The sequence below is a fragment of the Rattus norvegicus genome, chromosome 1, assembly GCF_036323735.1.
Source record: "Rattus norvegicus strain BN/NHsdMcwi chromosome 1, GRCr8, whole genome shotgun sequence".
Taxonomy (NCBI): Eukaryota; Metazoa; Chordata; class Mammalia; order Rodentia; family Muridae; genus Rattus; species Rattus norvegicus.
Window position 1 is genome coordinate 116,315,675 of NC_086019.1, and position 26,772 is coordinate 116,342,446.

The window sequence follows — 26,772 nt, forward strand, 5'->3', positions numbered from 1 at the left end:
AGCTGGGTTCTGACCTTTGAGGGCACTTCTTAGAGAACGAAGCAGCACTTCGGTGTTCTCCTTTCCTGACCTCTGCTAGCCTTCCTGGTTGGAGCTGAGGCCAGAGACATGGAGATGTGCTGAGATGGGAAAGGCTCTTGGATAAAGAGCCCCTGGCCCTTCGTCGGGGACGAGCAAGGCTGTATCTTCCTTGCGAACATCTGCGTCTCCTTGTAGCAGTCAGGCTGTGTCAGCTCAGTAATTGCAGGGTTTATTTTAGAAACCTGTAATTGCAGGCACCTGAAGTTCTTTGTCCCTGAATTGTTCTCTATGCCCATTATGGGGGAGGATGGCAAGGCTCCCAGGCCATTATTTAAAGGAACAGAGGCCAGTGACCCTTCACCTACAGGTTACTAGATTTGACACCCCTTCCCCTCGCTGTCCCACCCCTTCTCTTCCTTCTCAACACCTCACCCTTTCTTTTTCTTCTTCTCCTTTTCCATTCTCTCTTGCAGCCCTCTTCACACCTTGAGCCAAACAGTGAATGTAGAAGAAATGGTGTAGGGAAAACAATTTTCCCCATTGCCTTTTTAGCTCTGATTAGGACCCTGTAAATTAGACTAACAAAACACAGGTAGAACAAATATACATACACCTATAAACACACAAATAACACACACATATACATATATATATGTATACATATAGCTATATATGTACATGTAAAACAAGAATTAATTTAAGGATGGGGTCACATAATCGGAGAAGGCTGAGAAGTCCACTTGCAAGCAGAAGTGGAAATCAAAGGGCCTGAGTGTTTGGGGCCTGATGGTGTGTGTTACTGTCTGAGACTGAAGGCCTGAGCCTAGAGTAGGAGATGCAGAACTGGGTCATGAGTGAGCTGACCAAATCCCCTCTCTGGGAGCATTTTCATCTGGATTCAGCGGGTTGGATGATACTTGCTAACCTGGGGAGAGCACTCAGCTTACTTCTGTCCTCCAGCTCAAATGTGAATTTTGTTTTTCAGAAACACCCTCACAAGTGTATACTGTAACTATAATTAAGCAAATACCTGGACGTCTTGTAACCCAGGAAAATTAACCCTCAAAGTAACTATTGCAAAAGAAGAAAGACTCCTTAGGTGGTGCCAGGAGGAGGGCAGCTTGCAGGCTAAGGACTAAAGTGAAGGCCCAGTCCAAGAAGAGGGTCAAAGCTTGACTAAGCTTTGACTGCGCCTAGTGTCTGACAGCTCCATAGCAAAGTGAAAGGTAGGCCTTTGCCACCTACTATAGGTGTGAGTAAAGGCCTCTCTTTGACTCTGTCCCCTGCCCTGCAGCAGAACATCGTCTGCTCTTCCCGAGTATCTTCTCATGTCCTCCTCTCCGCTATAACTTTGCATCTTGGCACCAGGACAGCCAGCAGCTGAGTGGAGGAGGAAGACCCTCTCCTCAGAGGAACACTTAGAGATGAGGAGGTACAGGCCAGCAGGACGTCTGAGGATGAGTTTTAGATGCTGAGTTAGGTCTTGGATGACAGGTAAAGCATAAATGTAGACAAATGGGCAAGGCAGGAGGAATGTGGCTGATGGATTAGAAGCCAGAGGCATTGTGTTATGCTCTTGTTTGTCTAGGACTCTGGTCTAGATCGGAAGACTCCAAGGACGATTCTGTGAACAAATGTTTATCTGGTAACCATGTACTGTTTAGTTCTATCTAAGGATCTGAGAATCCATTGTTGTCCAGAAAAGTTAGAGAAAGAAAAGAAAAGAAAAGAAAAAAGGAGCAGGTAATACATTTGCTTGAAGAGGTACATCTGGTAGGGAAGAAATCTAAGGTAAGTTTCAACCACTGTGAATACGTGTGCACGGCAGCACCGAGTACAGCGGGACACCGGGCGGAGTGGTAGAACTCGGGTAAGGACCCAGGCCTTTGGATGTGTTTCAGAGAGGGCAAAGTGTATAGTGAGGTTCTACAGAAGAGAGTGCGTGCTCCTGTGCAGAACAAGACATGGACTGTATTAGGATCACACTGTGTCTGGAAGCCTTGGGTTAAAGATAATTGCGGAATAGGGCTCAACCTCAAGGCTCTCTGTTGGCCCAATGTGAACATCCGGCCACGATGCAGAACTTCGGGTTGGGCTTGGTGCCCTGGTTATGCACTGGGAAAAGGAAAGGTGGTTATATCTGTAGGGCTTTTGTTCCTTGAAATGTTGATTTGAATGGCTGTCAGGGTGTTTTAATTTACCCAGTCACTTTCCTACTCCTGCTTTTTAGATCCCTACAAAGACTCACGAGCTTGTTTGGGAGGTTGTAGAATCTTTAGGAGGTGTGGCCTACTGTAGGAAGAGATTCAGTGGAGTGGGCCTTGTGGGTTCCGGGTCTCTCTTTCAGAATACTCTGGCCTCTCAGAATACTCTCGCTACAATGGAGACCCCTGGTGTCTTGCCTTCCCCACTATGAAGGGCTAGATTTTTCTCAAACTGATAGCCAGAACTGCCACTATCAAATATTTGTTCATAGGTAGGAGAAGAATAATGACTACACCGAGGACAAAGGCTTTGTTTTACTCTAAAGTTGATAAATACCCGAATATTGGAGCGAGACGCCTACTGCAATTCTCAGATTGCCCACTAGGTGGCACTGTTCTACTTGTTGCTGTCTTCATGACCATTACAATCTTTCCCCTGTTAAATTTATTTCTTCTGAGTTCTCTTCAGAGAAGGACCAGGACATGAAAAGTTTCAGGTTGGCAAAACAATACGGTCTCGCAGACTTTTTTCTTTGTAAATTCTGTTCCATGTGTGACTTTCATTTTCCATTTGTCCCTTCTATACCCAAGTATCAAGCAGTGTAGAACACAGATCACAAGGTTTACCAAACATTTCCTTTACTAAGGTTCTTTGTACAATTTTTAAAAAGCAATATACTTTGAAGAAAAAAAACAATAAAAAGAAAACGAGTCATTTCCTAACTAGCTTCCCCCAACACTCAAAAGAAAACTCTCAGGAACTCTATCCCCAATAAACCAAATGCATTTCTAGGGCAGAACGAAGGAACTGGCCACCGGAACATCCCGCCGGAACATCCCGAACCCAGCAAGCTCTTTCTGAAGTCTTTTGAGACCTGGGTCAAAATGCCTAGGCTAGCTGTCCTGCGCAATGTACTGTTGTTCTTACCCACTCCATGATACCAGCATCTGCAGCAGAGCTGGGGGTTTCTGAGAGTTAAGATACAGCTGAGGAGTGTGGGCCCCCATGTTTGTCAAACACACAGGCAGAGATGTAGGAGCTGAGGGGAAGGACCCTGTGCAGCGCCCACTGTCATGGGAAGAACTGTGAAGTGGGAGGGATCTTTTTTCCTGTTAGGCCCTGCTTGACCAGGGGTTGACCTTCAACATTCATTGCTGTGGACACCGCTGTTTTTTTTTTTTTTTGCCAGTTTCAGAATGCTTTTGATTCCCATAGTGATTTCTCACCTTGTAACCAGGGCTTTGATACCCTATAACTTGGATGTAGGTAGGGGTTAGTTCATCCACGAGGGCACCTGGATGGGAATTTTATGCTGGCTATAGATGGTGTACTCAGGAAGACGGTACTGAGTACTCGGTAGCTATCATCCGGAACTCAAGCAATAGGCACTCAACGTGATGGAGCAACACCGAACCAACTGTCTGTGTGGTAGTAAGGGGCTGGAGTGATAAGTGGGCCAAGTATAGGGATTGGATCAAAGGGCTTGATGTACACTTCTCTGTGAGCTTTCCTAGCGGGGTGTGTGTCTCAGTGTGTGTGTGTGTGCGTGTGCGTGTGTGTGTGTGTCTGATTGGGGAGTGGTAGGTGTTCCTTCTTTGTTCTGTGCTCCACCTTGACGCACCTTCAGCTGTGACCCTCAGTGGCCGCGCTGACTCCATAATTCTTCAGCTGGACCTGGCAGGGGCCTTAATGCCTGGCGGACCAAGTGGTTCAGGGAAAGAAGAACATGTCATGGTGGTGGTGACTCAGACAGACGCCGTGGGCAACAGATGGCGGCGACCACAGCAGGTTATCCCTCCCGCATTATTTGAAAATTAATATTGCAAAAAATCTCATTGCATCCTATTGTAAGTTGCGTTTCCTACTGAATGGATTGGATGGAAGCCAAAAGGCAGTAACTCCATTATTACTGAAGTCATTGATGCTTATTGTTTGCTTTGTCATTGAAATCCTTTATCCATGCCATTACGGTCAAGCTTGCAAGCTCTTCAGGTAATAATGAAAGAAAAAGGACTACTGGCTTCTTCAGGGAAGCATTCTGGACTTCAGAGGGTTTTGTTGTAAAATGCGAGTCAGTCAGAGACTCACTCAACCCCACAGGGCACAGGGGGATCCCACAGCTGTGTTGTGTTGGTGGCGTTGGCTCAGCACTTAGGTTCCTGAGCTCGGTGTCTGTAGACCCTGTGCAGAGCCCCACCTTCAGCTCCTATTCTGCAAATGCACCTAGTGCAGGAGGAAAGCCAGCGGTAATCAGAGCCTGGGCTTTAAAGCCTTGATGCCATGATGTCCATGGAGCCTCACTTGTCCCTAGGTGGTGTCCGTGGCTCCACTGGACACCCACTCCTGCATGGTATGTCCTGCTGCACTGAGGCGTTTTCCCTAATGTAACCAACCATTAGAAGGAAACTCTGTTTGAAGAAGGCTATACCCCTTACATTTCCATGATCTGCAGATCATGAGCTATGGAGCAGGTCTAATTATAATCAGTCACAGTGATTGTCAACAGCTGATATAAAACAACACGCTAGACCATAGAGTGATCTTAAGACAGAAACTCAGACGGTTGCAGTGAAAAAGGGAGGCATAATGTGTCTGCCCTGTGCCCGTTGATTCTTGTGCAGAAGGTCATGGGATATATCCTAATGCCTCCTAACATCATTTACAATCAGAAAATTTTAATTGGCGTAATGTGTATATTTACTTACACAGTAGAGCGTGACAGTTTGACACCAGCCCATCATGTATAATAGTCAAATCAGAGTAATTGCCATTGTTAGTAAAGGACAGCGACAGTGAGAAACCTCAGAGTTTTTCTCTGCACAGACCTGTTTGAGAGCCCTGAGTCCAGTTCTTTCCATCTGTGGGGACTCTCCAGACTGCTGGCTGGTTTATCTGCAGCACTGCTGTTCCAGCCCAGCTGTGTGGGAGGAAGCCCTGTGACACGGCACGATGGGGTTTCCTGGGGCAGGTTTCTGCCTCCTGGCTGTGAGCAGGAAGCAATTCTTAGGAAGCGTTTCTTTTCTTTCTTTTTTTTTTTGGAAATTGCCTCAGAGGACTAAAAGAGCCCAGGACTCAAATGATTCCAATAACTTGTGATTTATTTTACTCATAAATCAGTTGGCCTTCTTCACCCACAGGGTTCTACACTCAAGGATTAGAAAAACTATCCTTAGAGAATATTTGTAAACAATGAATCTGTACTGAATATGTCCCTATGTTACCTGGTGGCTATTCCCAGACACTTACTGTCATTTTACATTTTGGCTTCTACAGGTCACTCACAATTGGACTGTCCCTTTAAATCCAAGAAGCGAGCACGTGGTGGTGAGCAGAACCTTTGAGATAGTGAGCAGGTGGGTCTTTGTGTTTTGGGATAATTTTTCTGGGTACGGCTTACTATCTTCAGTCTGGCTTCTTCTGTATATCAGGCTAGCCAAGACTGAGTGATTTATAAGGAATAACAGTTTATTTATCTACTGTTCTGGAGGCGAGAAGTCTGAAAGCACAGGGCCAACAACATCTTGACACTGAGGCCTTTTGTTGCATCCAACAGCAAGACCGGGCAAGTCTGAGCAAGCCTGCGAGGCCAGGGCACTCTTCTTCCACAGCCAGGGCTATCACATGAGCACTCATTCTTAGGAGCTCAGGAAACCCTACGTACCTCCCCCACACCCTCTCCACATACTCTCAACATGTAAATTTGCAGATTAAGTTTCCAGCATAGGACATTTTGAATGGCACAATCAAACCATATCACTTGCTTAAAGAAGTTTAGCCTACAGGACACCAAACATGGGCGTGCATATGATACATGCTTATAATGCTTTATAAGAACTGAACAAGGTACTCACACATTCATTGTAGATGGCAGGTTCAAATCTCTGCAGGACACATTGAAACTTATCTTGGTCAGGACATAAGAGGATTGACTTCAGTACTCTGGAGCACAGGGATATTATACAAATGCTATGTCAGTTTGTATAAGAGACTTGAGTATCCTGGTTTTGGTATCTTCGGAGGTCTTGGATTCAATCTCTTGTACACTCTGGGGGAATTTTAGGCTTCTTTTGCTTTTTATATATCTAAAAGTTCTCTAATTTTGATCTCAACTCCTGGTTCCTCACAGCCAGTTAGGTGCATACCCTTGAGGGCTGAAGCATCACACATACTTATACAGAACTCAAGAGACTAGGATTCTGACATCTAGCTGATGACAGGGTTAGCTTCTTGGAACACAGATGCTATTTTCTTTTGTCTTCTCTGTCTGTCTGTGTCTGGGTCTCTTCTGAAGGACATATGTCCCACTGAATTAGGCCTGCCCGAATGATTTCTCTTCATCATTGTGACTTCCTTAAGAACCATCTGTAAATAATCAGAGTCTGACCTCTTTAGAGTAAGCTGTTCAGCCTATGAATGTGGGGGCAGGAATGGATCTACTAGGCTCACCAGAGTGATTACTGAGCGACTTTTAGAAAAGTGCTCCTTCTTTTCTGCGCGTTGTACTTGATTATCCTCAGGCCTGCTATTTTAGGCTCAATTCAACACTATTGGGGACCACGGTTTAAGTAGCTGGTAATGCTCTGTATTAGCAGCTGGGGTACTCCTGTGCTGATGAGGATGAAGAAAACAGGGGGCTAACCCTGTTGCCATTGTGTAGGCTAATTATTGGACTGGCACCTGTGAAAGGCTGAAGAGCCTCTGTTGAGTGGCCCAGAAAGACTTATGTCCTCTGTCACAGGTCGGTACTCAGGGCTTTTCTGGCTGTGAGGTTACGCATTGGGCTGAATGACTTGCCAGAAAGGACACCGAGGAAGTATACTAATTATTCCCTTTATATCCCTGACCAACTCCAAGGTCTTTGATTTATTTTGCAGGGAGGCTGTTTCTATCAGCATCCAGGCCTCTCTACAACAGACTCGCCTTGTTCCTCTCTTGCTGGCCCATCAGTTCCTTGGGGCAAGTGTTGAAGCACAAGTGGCAAGCGCGGTGGCCATCCTCACAGGGGTTTATACTCTGATCATATTTGAGGTAACTACCATGCCTGTCTTCTATGGTCTACTACTGTTCATGGTTGGGACAGTTTTTGGATGCTTTGATAGACTTAGTTTTATTTAGTCAAATTGAGAGGTGTAATTCCTAAGGATTCTAGGTAGGAAAAGCCACTGCCCCCAAAGAGTTGCTGAATCATGGGTACTGACAAAAACAAGAGGGGTTGTGAGAGGACAAGAAAGGCTTGGTGAAATGTATATAAGCTGTCATTTATATTTTGTAATTGAATTTTTTATCTTTATTAACTTGAGTATTTCTTATTTACATTTCGATTATTATTCCCCTTCCCAGTTTCTGGGCCAACATCCCCCTAAACCCTCCCCCTCCCCTTCTATATGGGCTTCCCCCCATCACCACCCTCCCCCCAACAATCACGTTCACTGGGGGTTCAGTCTTGGCAGGACCAAGGGCTTCCCCTTCCACTGGTGCTCTTACTAGGCTATTCATTGCTACCTATGAGGTCAGAGTCCAGGGTCAGTCCATGTATAGTCTTTAGGTAGCGGCTTAGTCCCTGGAAGCTCTGGTTGTGTAATTGAATTTTTAATGTTGAGTTTTGAGTACTTACATACTTGAGATATAAAGGCTTTGTTGGTGGCATTTTACCAATATTTTCTTCTAGGGTGGTTTATAACGTTTGTGGGTCTTACAGATCGTGACTTTAATGTTACATCTAAGAACTTATTGCTCAGCTGTAGTTCCTTAAAATATTTAAAGTTTTAGCTTTGAGCTGGTTCTTGAATCTGGGTGAGTTGTAGATGCCCATTTTCAGATCCATGGGTGCTAGGGTCAACAGCATTTATCGGGAAAGCTTTCTCTCCTCTTTTGAACTGCTTTTGTTCCTGTATAATTTTTTAGAAAGTGATTGCAGGGGCTGAAGAGACGGTTCAGTGGCTAAGAGCATTTATTGTTGTTGCAGAAGATCTGGGTTTAACTCCCAAAATTCACATGGAGACTCACAACTGTCCATAACTCCAGTTCAAGGGATCTGATCTCCCCTCCCCCCTTTTTGTTTCCATGGGCACCAGGCATGTACATGATACACAGACATACATGCAAGTAAAACATCCATATATATATATATATATATATATATATGATAAATAAATCTAAAAAAATGTAAAAAAGCAACTGGAGGTTTTGGGGGCATATTTGTGGATTCTCTGCCTCAGCACATTGGTTACGTGTCTGTCCATCCCTCCCACACTGTCTTGATGATGGCAGCTGTATTCTGTCTTCACACTGGAGAGAACATCTCTCACTTGCTGGACATCCCCAAAGTTCAGAACAGTGGCCATTCTTGTTTCATAGATACTTTATATGCTCTTACAGTCCGTGAACATAGTGTATCTCTTGAATTATTTTAAAGATTCATTGTACAGACCCTATGACCTAGTGGGTTAGTTTTGTGTACTGTCCTTTTCCTGATCTCATGGGAGTATTTTTTTTAAAATAGTATTCTTGAGGTTTTGACGATAGACCACCATAGCATATGTAGTGGGGGTGTTTTTATTTGAGAGCTTCCTCCCAGCTGCCTGGGGATGCCAGTCTTCTCCTGGTTCCCTTCTGAACAAAATGTAGAACTCTTGGCTCCTTCTCTAGCACTGTGTCTGCTGAACGTTGCCATTCTCCCTGTCGTGATGATAATGGACTGAGCCTCTGAACCTATACGCTAGCTCCAATGAAATGTTGTCCCTTCTACGAGTTGCCTTGGTCATGGTGTTTCTTCATAGCAATAGAAACCCTAACTAAGACAGGTGGTGAGAGTGGGCATCTGTGCTGTGCTCTCAGATCACACAGTAGGACTTCCAGCTTCCACCATTAGTAGGGCATCACCTGTTGTTCTGGAGATGCTGCTTCTGAGACGTGGGGAAATTTCTTTCCTTTCCAGTTGTATTGAGGATTTCTCCCATAAAAGGGTGTTGAGTTTTGAATGTGCTTTTCTGTTCCAGCCCCTGCGATCATTTGATTTGTTTGCATCGGGTGACCACTACGCTAGATTTATTTATGTCAGAACATCTACTGGGGGTGTACTTATATCTGTGCATCAAATGTTTTCCTAAGTGACCGTACTCCTATCTTCTTATGCTTTCTTTAGCTCCATCCTACAGATTTTGATCTTTGTATTTCAGTTTCATTCATCTTTTCTTTAAAAATTCTCAACATATTACTTACTTGGTTATTATTTTTTTGTTATTTTTTGAGGGGATGGAGTATTGATATATTGTCCAGGCTGGTCTCAAACTCTTGGGCTCGGGTGATCGTCTGGTCTCAGCCTTCTTGAGTAGCTGGGGCTAGAGATGTGTGCTACCATGCCTGGCTTAGATATACACTGTTAAATTTGCAAACTTCGACACTCTTTCTGTTTTCTTTGAGTTATATAATTAGATTTGATTCCTGTATGGCCAGAGAAACTTACTGTATATTCGATGCAAGTTTATTAATTTTTTATGATCCAAGGTTTTTAGTTTGACTTGATTTATATTTCTAGAGCGAAAGAAAAATTTCTATTTTATGACACTAGTGTAACTTGCAGATAAAAATTATATGTGTAACAACTTGTGAAATCCAAACCCTTCCCTTGATTGGTCTGTCCCTAGGTTAAGAAGGAAAAGAAATTTGGAGAAGTGTTAGAGCAGTTATGTTTTGGTTTGTGCTTTATACTTTTTGTATGCCCAGAATTCTATAGAGTTCCTCTGCTGGCACAAGTTCCCATGGGCAGGGGATGTGTCCAGAAGTGAGGTCAACACTGTAGTTTTCCTGGGTTGCTCTAGGACTTAACATGTGAGGACTCAGAAGATTCCCTACATCTGGGTCGCAGTTCTTTTCCTGGAACTAGAGGTCTCTAGACTCTGTAGACAACACCTGCAGCCTTCATAGCTGCTGTCTGATGTCACTGTCCTAAGGAAATAAGTCCTGGCATGAGCCAACTAATCCATGCACTCATTCTCCTTATCTCTTGTTGTCACTGATTCCTGGACAACTGTCTCTGCTATCTGTAGCTGTGAACTGTTTCCTGGTCTTGCCTCATCTGTTCTGTGTAGGAGCCCCCTTATCATGCCTGTTTGTCAATGTTGAGGCCAGTGCCTTGAACAGAACCTGGCGTGAAGATAGCTCAATAAACAATGCATGTCCCTAAAGTACCTGCAGATGTCTGAGACAAGTACTGAGTTCTGAGCCCAGTTAGCCTGACCCCTGAGCACTTCCCACACTATTCTTTTTTTTTTTTTTTTTTTGGTCTGTGCCACTGACCGACATGTAATTGAGGAGGAGACAAAGGCTCAGGCAGGGCTCCCATAGGTCTTTAATATCAGGACAGGATGAAACCACTTTAGGACATCCCTTGGATTATTTATAGCTCTGACCCACTAGTGGAGAAAGAACTCATTGGCTGTTCTTCAGTGCTATATTCTTTATCCTTGTAACATTATCCTCACTGAAAGCAAGGAAGAGCAAAGTTGGAGCAATCCTTCTGACTCTCGTACTTTGATCTCTAACTGGGCCTTGGCCTTGGAGAATTCCTCAGCACAGCATACCAAAATTTCTGCTACAGCTAAGGTTTGCAGACTGAATAAAATCATATTTTTAAAAAGTCTTAGACAGTCTTAATGAAAAAAAGAATTCACAGCATAAAGGAGGTAATATGTTTCCCAGACATCCGCCTTGGGTTCCTTTTGGCTAGGAACACAAAGGCTCTTTCCTTTATCCCTTATCAAACAGAGGCAGACTTAGGCAGCCTCTGTGTGAGGCCCGGCTTCGCTCCTCAGGTCTTTTTGTACTTGGCTTATGCATTTATGTAGCATTTGGCTTAAAAGCTAGTTATGATCTGTGCACCAGCCTAGTGACCTGTGTCTTCCTAACTTTATTCCACCTGTGCTGTAACCAATCTCCAGACAGCCTGGCCTGTATATCTGTACTTCAGCCCAGCCCCATAGGTCTGTCTGCCTGACCTATGTCTCCTGGACTCTCCACAATCCTCAGATTTAGCTCGAGTCTCACATCTAGTATCCTGGCCTAGTCTGGGGAGCCCTGCTTAGGCTGTCCTCAACCTGAGGCACACACCAGTCTGATATCCTGCATACCATACCAATCCATGTAGCCCACCATACCTAACCTCTAGGCCTGTCCCAGTCCACAAATCCTCTGTATCAGCCCAACTGATTCACTTGATCCTTCTCTGCCTACACTTGCTTTAATGCCCATACCTTCTCCAGGCTTTAAGTATGGTCCTGGCTCAAGTGGGTAAAGTCTACCTGTGCTCTACCCACCCTTCAGATTTGGGGTGGGTGGCATATTCTCGGTGCCAGTTTTTTGTGTTCACACTAGACTTACAACCAAGAAAATAAGATCAAATGCTCAGGTCTCGGTGCAAACCCACAAACATCATGGAAGGCCAAGATAATAAGCATGTCCCTTGCAAAAGCTACCAATCTTGTAGAAACGTTTTCCTGTGAGACCCCAAGATCAGGAGTGTAAAAGGATAATCATAAACATAATCAAAGAATTAAGAAGTTCAAAAATGACACAAAGAAACAGATGGACAAAGTTAAGGAGAATAAATGCCTGAGCGATGCCCAAGAAACACAAATCTACGTTAAAGGAAATGACAAACCAACCCAGGATTTAAAAACTGAATTCGATAAGGATGTAGAAACACACACACACACACACACACACACACACACACACACACACACACACACACACAAAACTCAAGATGAAATGAAGATGGGATTGAAAAGCTTGACAACCCAATTAAAAAAACTCAGGGGGCGTTGGGGATTTAGCTCAGTGGTAGAGCGCTTGCCTAGGAAGCGCAAGGCCCTGGGTTCGGTCCCCAGCTCCAAAAAAAAGAACAACAACAACAACAACAACAACAACAAAACTCAGGGTAAGCCTTACAAGTAGAATGGATCGAGTAGAAGACGAGAGTATCAGGACTCGAAGATAAAGTAAAGGAATTAGACCACTCGAGCAAAGAAAATGAAAAAAAAAAGACATAGAAAAGGCTATTCAGCAACTATGGGACACTGTGAAAAGACCAAATCTTCAAATTATAGAAGAATCCCAGGTCACTGATCAAAAAAAAAATTCCCAAACCAAAGAAAGCAATACACACACAGATACAAGAAGCACACAAAACACCAGACAGACAAGATTAAAAACAAACAAACAAACAAACCTCCATTGCATATTATAGCGAAAGCACTGAATATACAGGATAAAGCAAGAGTATTGAAAATCTCTAATAGGAAAAGCCACACACATCACATACAAGGCAAATCCGCCAGAGCAACAACGTTTTTCTCAATGGAAACCTTAAAATTAAACAAGCCAGGAACAATGCACTCCAAGTTCTAAAAGATCACGAGTGCCAACCTAGACTACTAGAACCAGCAAAATGTTTGCCATAGCTGAAATAAAAAATAGGAAAAATAAAAAATTTCCATGACAAACAGGCTAAGAGAAATCATGTTCACCAAGCTAGTGCTACAGAGAATACAGGGGACTGGGGAGAGATTATCCACTATGATCCAGGTTGATTTTAACCCGGAGATACAAGGCTGGCCCAATTATATGAGCCAACAAAAAGTGTAATAAATCATACAGATGGCTTAATGACAAAAATTGCACAATCATCTCAATAGAAACAGAAAGGTCTTGGACAAAATCTGACTTGGCTACGTGAAAAATGTCCTAGACACAGTAGGACTAAGGGGATATACCTCAACATAATGAAGACTATGCTATATATTATAAACTCACATGATCATAATGGAGAAAATCCTGAAGCAACATTAAAATCAGAAATGACAAAGGCTATCCACTGTCTCTATTCCTTTTCAGTATAGTACTTGGAACATGATCTGGAATAATAAGCCAGTACAAGAAAAAAATTGAAGTACAAAACATAAAAAAGTCAAATTACTCCTAATTGTATATGGTATGATATTACCTAGAAGAGATTCTAAAAATGGTACCAGACTTCTAGAAATGCTGAACAATTTTATCAAAGTGGTAGAATACAAAATCAATAGTCTTTGCAAACATTACAACAGACATTCTGAGAAATGATTATGGACACACTAAAATGTACAGTAGCCTCAAAGAAAAGAAGACAGCTAGGAATAAACCTAAGACCTATACAATGAAAAGTTTAAATCTCTGAAGATAGAGGTTGAGGAAGTGTCTAGCATTTTGAAAGACCTCTTGTGCACATTGATTGATAACAATTTACAGATTCAGTGCAATCTCAATAAAAAAAAATCCTCATGACATTATTCACAGAAGTAGAAAAAAAAGATTCTAAAATTTATATGGAATCACAAAAGACCATAGATAGCAAAAGCAATCCTGAGCAAAGTGAACAATGTTTGAGGAATTATTGTTCTAGATTTCAAGGGAAAAGGTACAGTGCAATCCTGGCATGGAAACGGGCATGTAGACCGATGGGGCAAGATAGAAGGACAAAGAAAATGGGTATGCATAAGTACAGCCATCTAATACTTAACAAAGATGCCAAAGACAATACACTGAAGAAAGACAGCATCCTCAGTAAACAGTGCTGGAAAACTGGAAGTCCATACCCCATGTACAAAGTCAGCTTCAAATGGGTCAAAAAGTGTAGTGTGACTCCCACAATGCCAAAACTGCTAAAAGAAAACATAGGTATTACTCTACAAGATGTGGACATAGAAAAGGACTTTCTGACCAGGACCCAGTTTGTCTGAACCATTGTTCATATCAACAGTGAACAAACAGGATCTCATAAAACTAAAAAGGTTTTATACAACAAAGAAAACCACTGATCAGGTAAAGAAGAAGCCCTGAGAAAAATCTTTGCCAGGTATATATTTAGTAGGGAATTAATATCCAGAATATATAAAGAATAAAAAAAAACCCTAAATTAAAAACGGGCTTGTCTCTGAACAGAATTTCCCCCCCAAAAGGAATAAAAGTGGCTAAGATATATCTCAAAAAGTATCAACATTCTTAATAATTAGGGAAATGAAAACTAAAACTACTTTGAAATTTACTCTTGTAGTCACAATGGTTAACACAAAGAAAATAACTGACAAATGTCAGTGAAGCTGTAGAGAAAGGCAAATCCCATTAACTGTCAGTGGGACTGCAAACTGGTGTAGCCACATGAATATCAGTGTGGAAAATCTCAAAAAATGAAAAAAAGTTTCAGCTCGGTTATAGCACCCGATGGCATATTTTCAGAGGACTCACATCCTAGTTCGTAAACACTTGCTTACCTATGTTCATTGCCATCCTATTAGCAATAGCCAGGGAGTGAATAACCTTACATGTTCTTTAACTGATGAATGAGTAACGGAAACTTAGATCTCCAAATACGTGTGGCTTTCATTCCTTATCAAAGATGCTTCTTTTTGAGACATATGGAGATCATTACAGACAGCCTGGTCAGCTGTAAAGAAAAATGAAATCATGAAATTCGCTCATAAATGAAAGTAACTAGAAAATAATTTTAGTAAGATGACCAGACCCTGAGATTTAAGTGCCACATGTTCTCTAATTTGTGGTTCCTAGCTCCAAGTCTTTAGAAACTAGGAATGTCAAATAGGATGGTGGAGTGGGCTCTAGAGAAAGGACTAGCAGGAGTCAAATGATACAAAGAGGGAAATGGGGGAGAGGCTTTAGCTCCCTCAACTCTGAGATGTTTAAAAAGTCCACAAGGAATCTTGCTATTTTATACTTACCCCAAATTACACATGAAATATATAATACATGCCTATAATAAATACTAAATAAAAAAGCAATATACACATGGACATATATACATATGGACATATACATATGCATATGTTAAATGAAGTTAGGCTATTTGAGGTAACAATGCTTTCCCCAAGAATCATACACTATCCTATGAAATCACCATACCAGTCATGGTCAGGGGAAGCAATCTAGGCTATTACATTTGCTCTTGTTTTTGTCCCCAAAGTTGAAGTTCAGAACTCAGAGGAATTGAGCTGGGTCTGAGCTGAGAGGTTCTTCCCTGAGAATTAGCTTTCATAGAACTGGAAGGTGCTATGGAAGCTACCAAGGGAGTAAAGCAACCAATAGGCCTAAACAGCTATAATGTGTGTGAATCACAGAAATGACCAATATGCAATATATTCTTAAAGGTATAATAGCACTTTCAGTCTTGGAAGTGGCCTACACTCATCTAATTGGACTCATGGCATGATTGACAGGAGGGAAATCATACCTCATACTTTAAATGTGGTCTTTAAAGGAGAACCTACTGATATTTCTGCCTTAAAACAGAATGATTCCTAAATGCATTTTGAAACTGATCCTTATATGTACAAGTAAGTGTGGCTTTCATTCCTTATCAAAGAAGCGTCTTTTTATAACATATGGAAACCATTACCAGAAAGCCAGAGCTGCTCAAAATGCAGACTAAATCTAACCATGGAGTGCCCGTTCCCAAGCAATGTATACACCTTCAACACAACTCCTATACTTAAGGGTCGGGAAAAAAATATCATAGAATAAGGGGTAGAAAAGTTATAAGAGCCAGGGTCTGGAAAACCTGTTGAAAAATTGCGTCTTGTAGATATGACAGAATATCCACACCAATGAAATCTCCACAATATGGCTGCTTATACAAGGCTTGAATAACAAAAACACTGGTTGATAGCCTGTGTGGATGGGGAAATCTCAAGCTGCTCCTGATGAAGAGCTGAAAGTGAGTAATGACCACAGAGAGAGGTAGAATTGGTCTTCCCTGGGATTAGTCTCTTAATGGGTTATTCAATACCAAATGGTCACCCCTAAAACATATACACACAAGCAACACTAAATAGAGTCAGAAGATTGGAGTGTGTGTGCATGTGTGTGTGTGTGTAGTAGGGGACATGGAAGAGGTTTGAGGGAAGAGGGGACTCATCTAATTATATTTTAATTAAAATATATTTGAAAATCTCTTATGAAGTTAACTCCTTAAGAGAGGAGTCCTTTCATTTTCCAGGAGTCTCTGCTTTATAGAGGGAAGCATCTTTGGAGAAAGAGGGAGGAGGCCACATATCAAACTGCAATGTCCACAGCACAGTGCTGGTCCTAGCAGCAACTTGGAGACCTGCTGTCTATATTCTCTTTCTGTAATAGTTTGCAGAGCAGAAACTCAAATTACCCCTGGGGCCAGTGGCTGTTCCCCTAACCAGGTTACTTCTGTTTGTCTTTTACTGTTGTTTCATTCAACAAGTTTCCTCCTATTTCCAAAGTTCTTCCCTTTTCTTCTTTGAATAACATTTTAAATTTCATGAAAACTGATGAATTTGCTTACACAGGTGATATTAGTGAAGTTGACTCTCCTGTCTAGAGTGTATCAGGTCAGTTGGGGCTTTTAGGTCATTAACCCTTTGGTCCTGATAGTGTTAGGACCTTCCCAAAGTCAGGAACTTTTGTTCCTGAACATGAGAGAGTGAGGTGACTTGAGTGTGTAGAGGGACAAAGGAAACCAATGCACAAAGAAACACGATGTGACTTGGAGAAAAAGATAACAATGTGGATTTTGAGCAAAGGCAACAGTGCAGAAGGGCAAGCACCATTATTCATACAATTTGAGAAGCTGGGCCTTATCATCCTTACTTCCATAGATGAGGAATTATACCCCCAAGAAGCCCATCATTTGTGCAAAGTCCTTAGGCCAGTAATGGCAGAGCAAGGGCTCCATCTTTAATGGATGCTTTTGAAGTCCATGCTTCTTCCCAACTATAGTGCTTCCCACAGTGCACAGAACAGGAGACTGATGTCTATCCAGAGCCCCTAACATGGGTCTTCTTCATGTTGCATTGCTGGACTAATGAACACCCATCATCAAGATGTCTACATGTGTAATATGTACAAATGACCTGAGTGGGCTCAGTCAGTCTTTGAAGATATGAGTATGGAACAATGGTTTGGAGGGGTGATGTGAGAACTAGACTCACAGTGATGGCCTTGCAATAAGGAAAGCAGTCTGAGTGTATGACTCGTGGGCAAGACCATGGAAATGCATGAGGCTTTATTATGTGCGTCTGTAAGCACATGGGTTGGTGTGAACGTGTGGGGGATGGTGTTAGTGTGACTGTGTGTGGATGTCAGTTAAGACAAGTGAGTGAATGTATTATATCGTGTGTGTGTGTGTGTGTGTGTGTGTGTGTGTGTGTGTGTGTGTGTGTGTGTGTGTAGTTCAGGGTGCCTCCTTTTGTTCCTGTTCCTGGTGCAATCTTTGTGACTGGTCTAACCTTTCACCTATATTCTGAGTTCATGTGTTTGTTTCTCTAAGGACTGAGTATTTTTAGAAGTAGGGGCAGGTGTTGTCAGCACAGCGAGGACCTCACCTCCTTCCTTACTAAGATCCAGGCTTGAATCTCCTCATTCAACCTCTTCCAGGAGACAGTTCTCAGGGTCATGTGTCAGGATGCATGATGCAGCCATGCAGCCCAGGCAGAGGTAATATTTCATGTGGCTCAGTCTCACAACATGGGATATGAAGACAGGCTAGCTCCCTTCTCCCACATGTGGCATCTAGATACATAGAAAGAACACGGCTACCCACCATCCCTCTCCCTGGAGTGCCTTCACAAGTGGGGAGGGGACAGGTGGCAGAGTATGGCTCCTGAGACCCTCCTGATATTATGATCTTAATCTAATTTGTGAAAGTCTTATGATGCCAGTTTGCCTTAAATATATATTTAGAACTTAAGATGACTGGGCAATCTTCCTTGGGCTATTTTAATAAATGGATCTATGAAGAGAGGGATAATATATATATATATATACATATATATATATATATATATATATATATAAATTGAGGCATGGGATAGTCTCTCTGTCCTTGGTCATGTGCTTGTCTCTAGGTCATGGGGTGATGGCTACTGGCTAGTCACCAGTGTGGAGTCACTGGTCTACATGTATGTGGAAAGGAAAGGAAGATCTTAAAGACATTCACCAACTATGAAGTCCCATGTTCTTTTATTTTTGGAGCTGGGGACCGAACCCAGGGCCTTGGGCTTGCTAGGCAAGCGCTCTACCACTGAGCTAAATCCCCAACCCCAAGTCCCATGTTCTTAAAACGCTGTCAAGATTATAAGTGGTTCATCTCTGTCTGAATTCAGGGAGTGTAGTGCTTTATATATGAGATACAATATTCAGCACTCAGGACTATTATTGCACACCAAATCCCATTTTCCAGCTGTTTCTTGCTGCCAGGACAAATTCTGAGATCCTGACTTGTGGTTATCTCACTTTACTCATCTGCAAAACACAGTCTCTTCTCAGTTTATTGTGAAAGAGAAGGTCATGCTGTGTGTGTTAGGCAGATGGACTACCTTGGTGATACATCCTGATTTTATGTATAATGGGTGTGCTACCCAGCCTGGCCTTTAGGAGGGGGAGGGGATAATGACTACAAGACTACACAAGGTCGAAGACTGAGGCTTGTGCTATCTTTGCTTTTGTTGATATGATAAATGTTTGCACTGTTTCACAAGCTGGGCCCCCTCTGTCACTCCTAACTCCCACTGTCTTCTAGTAAGAAAGATTTTCTGGGAACTTTGCAACTGGTAAGCCAGGTCAATGGGAAGGTGTTATGGCCTGAGATACACAGTGAGCGACACACCTCTCCTTTCATTTTGACAGAAATGGTCCCTGACAAGAAGACAGGACTCACTGTCTCCCCCATCTCCACTGCTGTCCTCCCCCTGCCTTCAAACGTCCCCATTTGTGGCCCTGTGACTGTAGGACTCACACCTTTTCACTGTACAGGTGAAGCTGTCTATGCTCTGGCCACAGGAAAGGGCCATTCTTTTTTGGGGGTGTGTGTGGCTTGACGAAGCCCTCTTGGGTTCTGCCTTCTGTGTTTTCTACTTAATCCTGGATTAGTTTCAGGCTATGTAACTTTGTGTATTTTAAGGATATAGTTGCATAAAAAACCAGGATTCGGTGATATCTACACCTTCTTAGTATTTTTGGAGGAGCAAATAGCTTTTATGATTCTGCAAAGCTAGACTCATAGCCATATGCTCTCTGATTCAGTTCCATACCTAAGCTTTTATTGAGACCTTTATGATATATATTAGGACTTTGTACCTCAGGAAGTTAGGACTGAAAGATTCAGGAACATTTAAAAAATGATCTAGGCTATTTCTCCTTTCAGGTGATGCAGGGTTAGTTAGTGAAAGCCTGCAGTGTGGCCAGAGAGCATGCTCCTCTATACAGTTTATAATTGTGTGACCTTGTCTACATGGCTTCACTGTTTACATTCTGAAACCACAGCTGGGACACTCTGCTTGTTCAACAACTGCAGCAGATCATTTCTTGCAGTGCATAGAAACTCGAGGATCTATTATTCTAGAAAATATAGGCAGGCAAGAGAATTAACCTAGAATTTGTAAGGCAGAACCTAAAAAGAAAATATTTGAATTTTTGAATATGTATTCTCTATTGGTCATACAGTGTGTGAGGAGTTTTGTTATGAGACATATCAGATAAAACACAAGAGAGAGAGAGAGAGATCAACAAGCACATCAGGACAGAAAAACAGCCTCTAGAAGTGACAGAGGACTGGGGAGTCCATGTGGCTGCAACCTAATACAAGTACTTTGGAGAGAAGAGGCCAGGTCACACCTCAGGCGCGACTGTTATAGAAACTGCCAAGCCATTTACAGGTTCTGGAACCTTCTTTCTAGCCTTTACAGCTCCATATTCTAGCACCCACTCATACCCCTGACAGCTCTGTGTTCTAGAATCTACGAGTATCCATCATAGCTCCAATTCTAGAACCCACTAGTATCTCTCATAGCTCTACTGTCTAGAAGCACTACTCTTTCTCACAGCTCCATGTTATAGCACTGGTCTCAATCATGTTCAGCAGTGTCAGCCACAACCCCTCACAGGTCCATGTTCCAGCAGCCAAACCCTATCATCACCCAGTGTCCCATATTCCAGAACTGAGTGCCCTAGTCATTCAGCTTCATGGTCTCTATCAGGCAGAATCCCACATTCCAGACACTACCCCAATCCCTCCTTCCTCAATTTTAAAGCCCATATACTCAATACCCCACAGTCCAGTCTTTCAGAATTCACTCTTAGAGCATCACAGTTCTTTGTTCCTACATGAACTTGTGTGTATGGTCCAATTGCCCATAGACACACATGCCCTCTTTAATGTAGCAGGTGAGTCCTGTCTTTATAATGCAGAAGCCATATTATCGTCTTCTTATTTCATCTATTAGCTGTTTGAGGTCTTCAGTTCTGCCTTAAGGCCTTTGCCACATATTGATTTTTAAAACCTCTGTAGTACTCTGCTTTGGACCATTTCATGTTTTAGTATATTAACCAATGTCTCTCAATGGCTTACTATTGACTTTTCTGTAACTTTCTAGGCTCTGCTTTGCATGAGATGCAGGGTTGCAGGGTTTTTAAGTCTGCGGCGCTGTTCTCACATACAGGACAACGCTATGGAGACATGACGGTAGATTCATGGCACCTCCAACTCTCTCCACCCTCAGCATTTGTTGGGGCTGTATTTATGGCTTCAGCATAGCTGATATCGTATGCCTTTGGGTACTACACATGAGGTCTGCAGCTCTCAGAAAAGCACTGTTATTACTATCCAACTGTTTAGGGTCCTTTTGCACTAGGGTATACATCATTGTAGGTGAGGCGATGCTCTGCCAATGCTGAGAATCAAAGGTTTTGGATGCCCAAGTCCAGGGACTGTACTAATAGATCAGGCTTACAGCTTTAATATCTTTGGCCTGGACCAGTGGGTTGTTCTTTAGAGACTGGGTCCTAAGGGGATGAGACCAAGAGAAGAGAATATAAGAAGATAGGAAAGTTTGGGACTTAGAGGTCTTGCATAAGCTATAACTGATTCCAAGTAAGTTTATTAAGAAGCACAGCATCTTATATACAGTTTAATGGGAGAAATGGGATCAAGCCAGCATAAATTGAGTCAACTAATGTTGCTTAAAGAGAATACAGAATATCTTCTGGGCATCAGAGAATGAACACATGGCTTTGGGACTGATAACTCTAGTCTCTTCAGGGGGAAAAGATAAATTCACATGAACCTTAATATCTTTGAGGTCCTGGCCCCAGTTCCAGACTGGCTCTTGCTAAGTTTCCTTTTGGGCAAGGACACAGAACTAGGCTCTTTTTGTTCTTTCATTGAGGTCTCTGAGAAAGCTTTGGTTTGGTATGGCTCTCAACAACTAAAGGCGTCAGATAACAATTCAAGTCTTTAGGAGATGTTTCTGGCTTTGAGTGAGATACATGGAGGCTTAGTGCTGAGGCTATAGTCCCTAGGATTCCTGAACCTTTACAGCTATTGCAGTCCTCAGCTTTCAACAGGAGCCAGGTCAGCAGCAGACAGCAGCAAGCAACCAGTATTGGTCTCAAATGAGACTTGGATTCTGGGACCCTCAGTTCTATAGCAAGCAATGGTAGAGCCTTGGATAGCCAGTGTTACAACTTTCTGGCCTTGCACTGTCAGGACTCTCATCCCCTGACAAGTACCGTTCTCTAGCCTTTAGCTCTTCATGCTTGGCCACACCTCTTCTCTGTCTCTTCACAGCTTTCTTTCCTCCTTTAGCTTCAGTGCTCCTCCTCCTCTTACTATTGCTCTGACTCTATCAGTCCCTGCCCCCCCATGCTTCCGTTCCTTGTTTCCATAATGGCTGCTCTCTGGCCTTCAGCCACACTCAAGTCACCATTACCACCTCTACCATGGCCACCACCTTTACGGTTGCTGCTACATCTGTCTCTTCATGTCCCTAGCTCAGCCTGCTCTGCTAATGATAAAAATCAAACACAGTTATAAAAACACCATTTGGGAGAAAGCTTTCATTTAGCCTAGTGTTGCAACTCTAGGAGGTATACAAGGCAAGAGGGTCTTCCTTGAAAATTGAGTGAGGCAGCCAGAGAGGGGATATGACAAAAGTGTTTGCATCAATCACAGAAGACATTTATGTAGATGAATGTCTGCATGTGTATCAGTCTCAGAGCAGGGTAAACAGGATCATTTAGAATTCATCAAGGCTGCTCATATTTAGAGCCCCCTCCTTTCCTCTTCTCCTCCTCCTCTTTCTTTTTAAAGATTTATTTATTTTATGTATATGGATATTTTGTCTGTATGTACATTTAACTGCACACCAGAAAAGGCCATCTCATCCCTTGAGACTATGGTTCTAGATTGTTGTGAGCCACCATGTTGGTACTGGGAATTGAACTCAGGACCTGTGAAAGAGCAGCCATTATTCTTAACTCTTGAGTGATCTCTTCATTCCTCTTTCTTTCTTTTTGAGGTAAGATCTCATGGAGTCCAGGCTGCCCTTTAACTCACTTTGTAACTGAAGATTACCTTGAACTCCTGATCCCCCTGTCTTCACATCTCAAGTTTTAGTAGAACTAATTTGTCTGGAATGTTTACAAGGAATATGTATCTCCAGTTGTGGTACTAATGGGTCCTCTGTGACTGCTAACATGTCCTCAGAGTACTTACAAAGTGTATAGAAAAGCTGGCTGCCCTGTTGACAGTGTAGCCAGTTGCCAGTAAAGTGGGCTGCTAGGTTGACAATTCTGCACTCAAGATTGTCAGGTACAAGGGTAAGGCTTGCCAATCGCCATTTTTGATGTTTGTAATTATTTGCAAAAAACACTAAAAAGATGTATATAATAAAGACCTGACTAAAGCATAACACAAACTAACAATCTTAACACCATTTAACACTTAATAATATTTATCAATATCAAATAATGCTTATGTTCTGACCAGTGTTTCAGCGGAAGGAGTCCTCTGATTTACTTCACCATAAGAACATGCAATTCTCCCTTCTTTCATCTAATGATCCCATCTTTTGGAAGAGAGAATGAGAAAATGTTTCATTGTTTAACTCAGGATGGCCGATATTCATTATGTAGATCAGGATATTTGGAACTCACTGTGTAGACCAAGGATGTCTGGGACTGACCGTGTAGACCAGAATGTCTGGGACTCACTGTGTAGATAAGGATGCCAGGAATGTACTGAAAATCTCCCACCTTAGCCATACAAGGGCTGATATTACAAGTATGAGCACCATACCTAGCTTCCTGTTGTATCTTTTAAGGTGATTTTAGCTAGCAGCTAGGATTCCAGGAACATTGTGGAACATATGTCCTCTAGTAGAGGGAAGACACACTTAAATATGGGAGACATTTTATATCTGTGATTCTCCAGTACCACTCATGGAACCCGGTGCTAGGTTAAAACTGCCAACAAGTTAAAAGATTCAGGATTGTTGGGGTATCCATCATGCTCTATCTGTTTGCCACAAGTCCTGACACTGGAAGGTTCCTGCAGGTCCACAAAGCAGTTCCAAGGCCAGAGATCACAGAGGATCCCTAAGTTTGGGTGATTATTTCTTAGTTGGGGTGATTACTCATGTCTGAAGGTAGGGTGAGGCAGAGGCCAGAAAATAACTGATTCCAAGTAAGAGTGAGGTTTAGGTTCTAAGCACTACTGTAATTCGAGATAACCAACTTGATCTGTATTTGATACTATTCGCTTTCCTCTTCTTGTCTTCCCTGTTATTTGCTCTTGTATTGCTATAAACCTGTGTTGTTACAGTAGCCAGCGTGCGGCATGTATTTACATACCAGATCATATAACGTGGACCTTTAAGTTGCTACTTAGCTCTGAATTTCTTAAACTTTTTCCCACTTACAATCTGTTTTCACGAAAGGAATTTTCATACTTTATGAATATAACTGCATATATAGGTATGCAAATCAAGCATTTATGGATAATGAATCTTAAAGAAATTTATTTCAAAACAATTCTTTCATATAATATAATTTTAAAGTTTTAAACAACCAGAAGAGGGCTTCGGATCCCATTACAGATGGTTGTGATCCCATGTGGTTGCTGGGACTTGAACTCAGGACCTCTGGAAGAGCAGCCACTGCTCTTAACCGCTGAGCCATCTCTCCAGCCCATATAATAGAATTTTAAAGATGATAGAATATTTTGAAGTAAATCTACTACACATGAGAGGGTACAAAAACACATTCTGAGACCAATTTTGTGTTTTGAAGAAACTGAGGTCTCAAGACTGTTGCCTTGCTTTCTGGAGTGTTCTCATAAGCACTCAGAATTCTCCTCACACAACTCTATGCTTGAACTATGTTCCACCAAATAGGGTGCTATTTTTAGAAGTTGTCTTTAGTTTTGATATAAATTATAAAATTAAAAAAATCAATTTCTTATTTTTAGTATCTCATTTTAACTCACATGTAGTTTTTGTAGACCTCTTATTACAAATTAACATTTTAATTAATTTTAAAAATCAGATCATTTTTCATTTTAATTAAGAAGGCTGCCCACCTGTAATCTTTAAAAATTTAACTGCCTAGGACCTAGTTAAACATGAAAGAGAAACCAATTCAGAGTTAGTAAAATTCCCCACTTAGGGAACCCTAAAGTCAGGCTATCCTTAGTTAGGTCTCTTGTTCTTCTAAATACTCACAAGCTAAAATACTCACACCCCAAGTTCCGGATGTTGGCTTATCTTTAAACACTCTTTCTTTTTTGGAATCATTCTCTCTCTCTCTCTCTCTCTCTCTCTCTCTCTCTCTCTCTCTCTCTCTCTCTCTCTGTGTGTGTGTCCGTCCTCACTTTCTTCTCTCTGCTGAGAAAAATGCCATCTGTGGTAGCTAGGAAAGGTATGTTTTGAATAAGGACCATGTACTGCTTTTTGGAAGGACTTTGCCCAGTGTCGCCATCTTCTCTCATTGGGTCTCAGAGTTTTCTTTCATGTTTACAGAAACATAAGGGTACTCCAGATACTGGGGGGGCAATCCCTAATGAATGTCTTCCCAGGAGAGCCAGTAGATTATTTTCTTACCCAGGAGCAGGGTGTTTTCTGAGCTTCCCTGTAAGACCCTTGCACATTGTGGAGTGTTCCCTTTGACACTTCTACCCCTTTGGATCAAGGGAACAAATGTCTCTTGTCTTTGGGGTTTTTATCATCATTGTATGTGAAGGGACACTGTAAGGAAACCACTGACATAATCATTCCATGCTCTGGATAAGGGGAAGGTTTTCAATGTATGTGTGTGTGTGTGTGTGTGTGTGTGTGTGTGTGTGTGTGTGAGAGAGAGAGAGAGAGAGAGACAGAGAGAGAGACAGAGAGAGAGACAGAGAGACAGAGAGAGAGAGAGAGAGAGAGAGAGAGAGAGAGAGAGAGAGAGAGAGAGAATATCAAGAGCTAACAGTCTGGTAAGATCACGGGAGAAGCAGCAGAAAACCACAAAATTAGGCATTCAAGGAGTGCCAGATGACCAATGCCAAATAGTTCCGAAGGCAAAAAAACACCCCAAATGAAGGGTTAATGATCCCTAAAGCCTCAGATGAGCTGAGAAACTCCAGACAGGAAAGTTGACCCTCTGATAGCTGCTGCAGGAAATTAGAAGCTGAAAGATTCTGATGAGGTCAACATACCAATCTCCATTGCTATTTGCCACTTTGAGATTGCACGGGAACAAACGTGCAGAAGGCGAAAACTCAAAGCTACTGCATTCATTTATGTCCTAAGGCAGTAACAACTCCTGCCAATTTGAGGGGGACTATGATGATCTGTCCTCAGAGGATCATTAGGGACACATTGCAGGCCTTCCTTCTTCCTTCACCTACCTTGGGACTTCAGGGTGTTTGTATCTGTCAGCCCAGATTCACAGATAGGAGCCTAGCATAACTGTCCTCTGAGAGGCTTAGCCTAGCAGCTGAACAGAAGAGATGCAGAGCACTATAGCCAGACATTAGACAGAGCTCGGGAAGTCTGTAAAAGAGTTGGGGGAAGGATTGAGGAACCAGGAGGGGATAGGGACCCCAAAAGAAGATCAACAGAGTTAACTAACCTGGACTCTTGGGGGCTCCCAAAGACTAAACCACCAACCAAAAAGCATATATGGGCTAGACCTATCCCCGCCCAATCCCACAAGCATAGCAGAAGTGCAGTTTGGCCGTGATGTGGGTCCCTCAACAATTGGCATGGGTATCTTCCCTAACTCTGTTGCCTGCCTGTGGATCTTGTTCTCCTAGCCTTGTCTGACCTCAGTGGGAGGGGATGTACCTAGCCAAGCACTGACTTGAGGTGCTAGAGCGAGTTGGTACACGGGGAGGGGGGAACCTCCCTTTCTCAGAGGAGAAAGGAAGGGGTGGGGGAGAGGGGCCATGTGAGTTGGGGATTGGGAGAGGGGGCTGCGATTGGAATGTAAAGTGTATACATAAGTTAATGGGAAACCCCTCCCAAGCTCCCTATACTGTTCCAATCTCCACTCCTTGAGAGACCTCTGCTCTTCATGGCTGATGAACAGTCTCTGCTGCTGCTGAGATCACTTTCCCTCCTTCTCTAATCTTCTTGTTGTCTCTATCAGTCCTGATTTAACCCCAAAGACCAGACCAGAACCCAAACAGAAGCAAGTGTCTAGACCAAAATG

At 42.6% G+C, this 26,772-nt stretch overlaps 1 protein-coding gene across 1 annotated transcript in view; it reads left to right on the forward strand.

The window, feature by feature from the left end:
- The window catches only part of Oca2 (OCA2 melanosomal transmembrane protein), a 329,813-nt gene that overhangs the window by 63,649 nt on the left and 239,392 nt on the right, over positions 1–26,772 (forward strand). The window contains exons 7-9 of the mRNA NM_001271493.1: positions 3,854–4,014; positions 5,500–5,579; positions 7,101–7,254. Of these exons, the coding sequence (NP_001258422.1) occupies positions 3,854–4,014; positions 5,500–5,579; positions 7,101–7,254 (395 nt within the window). The remainder of the gene's footprint in view (positions 1–3,853; positions 4,015–5,499; positions 5,580–7,100; positions 7,255–26,772) is intronic.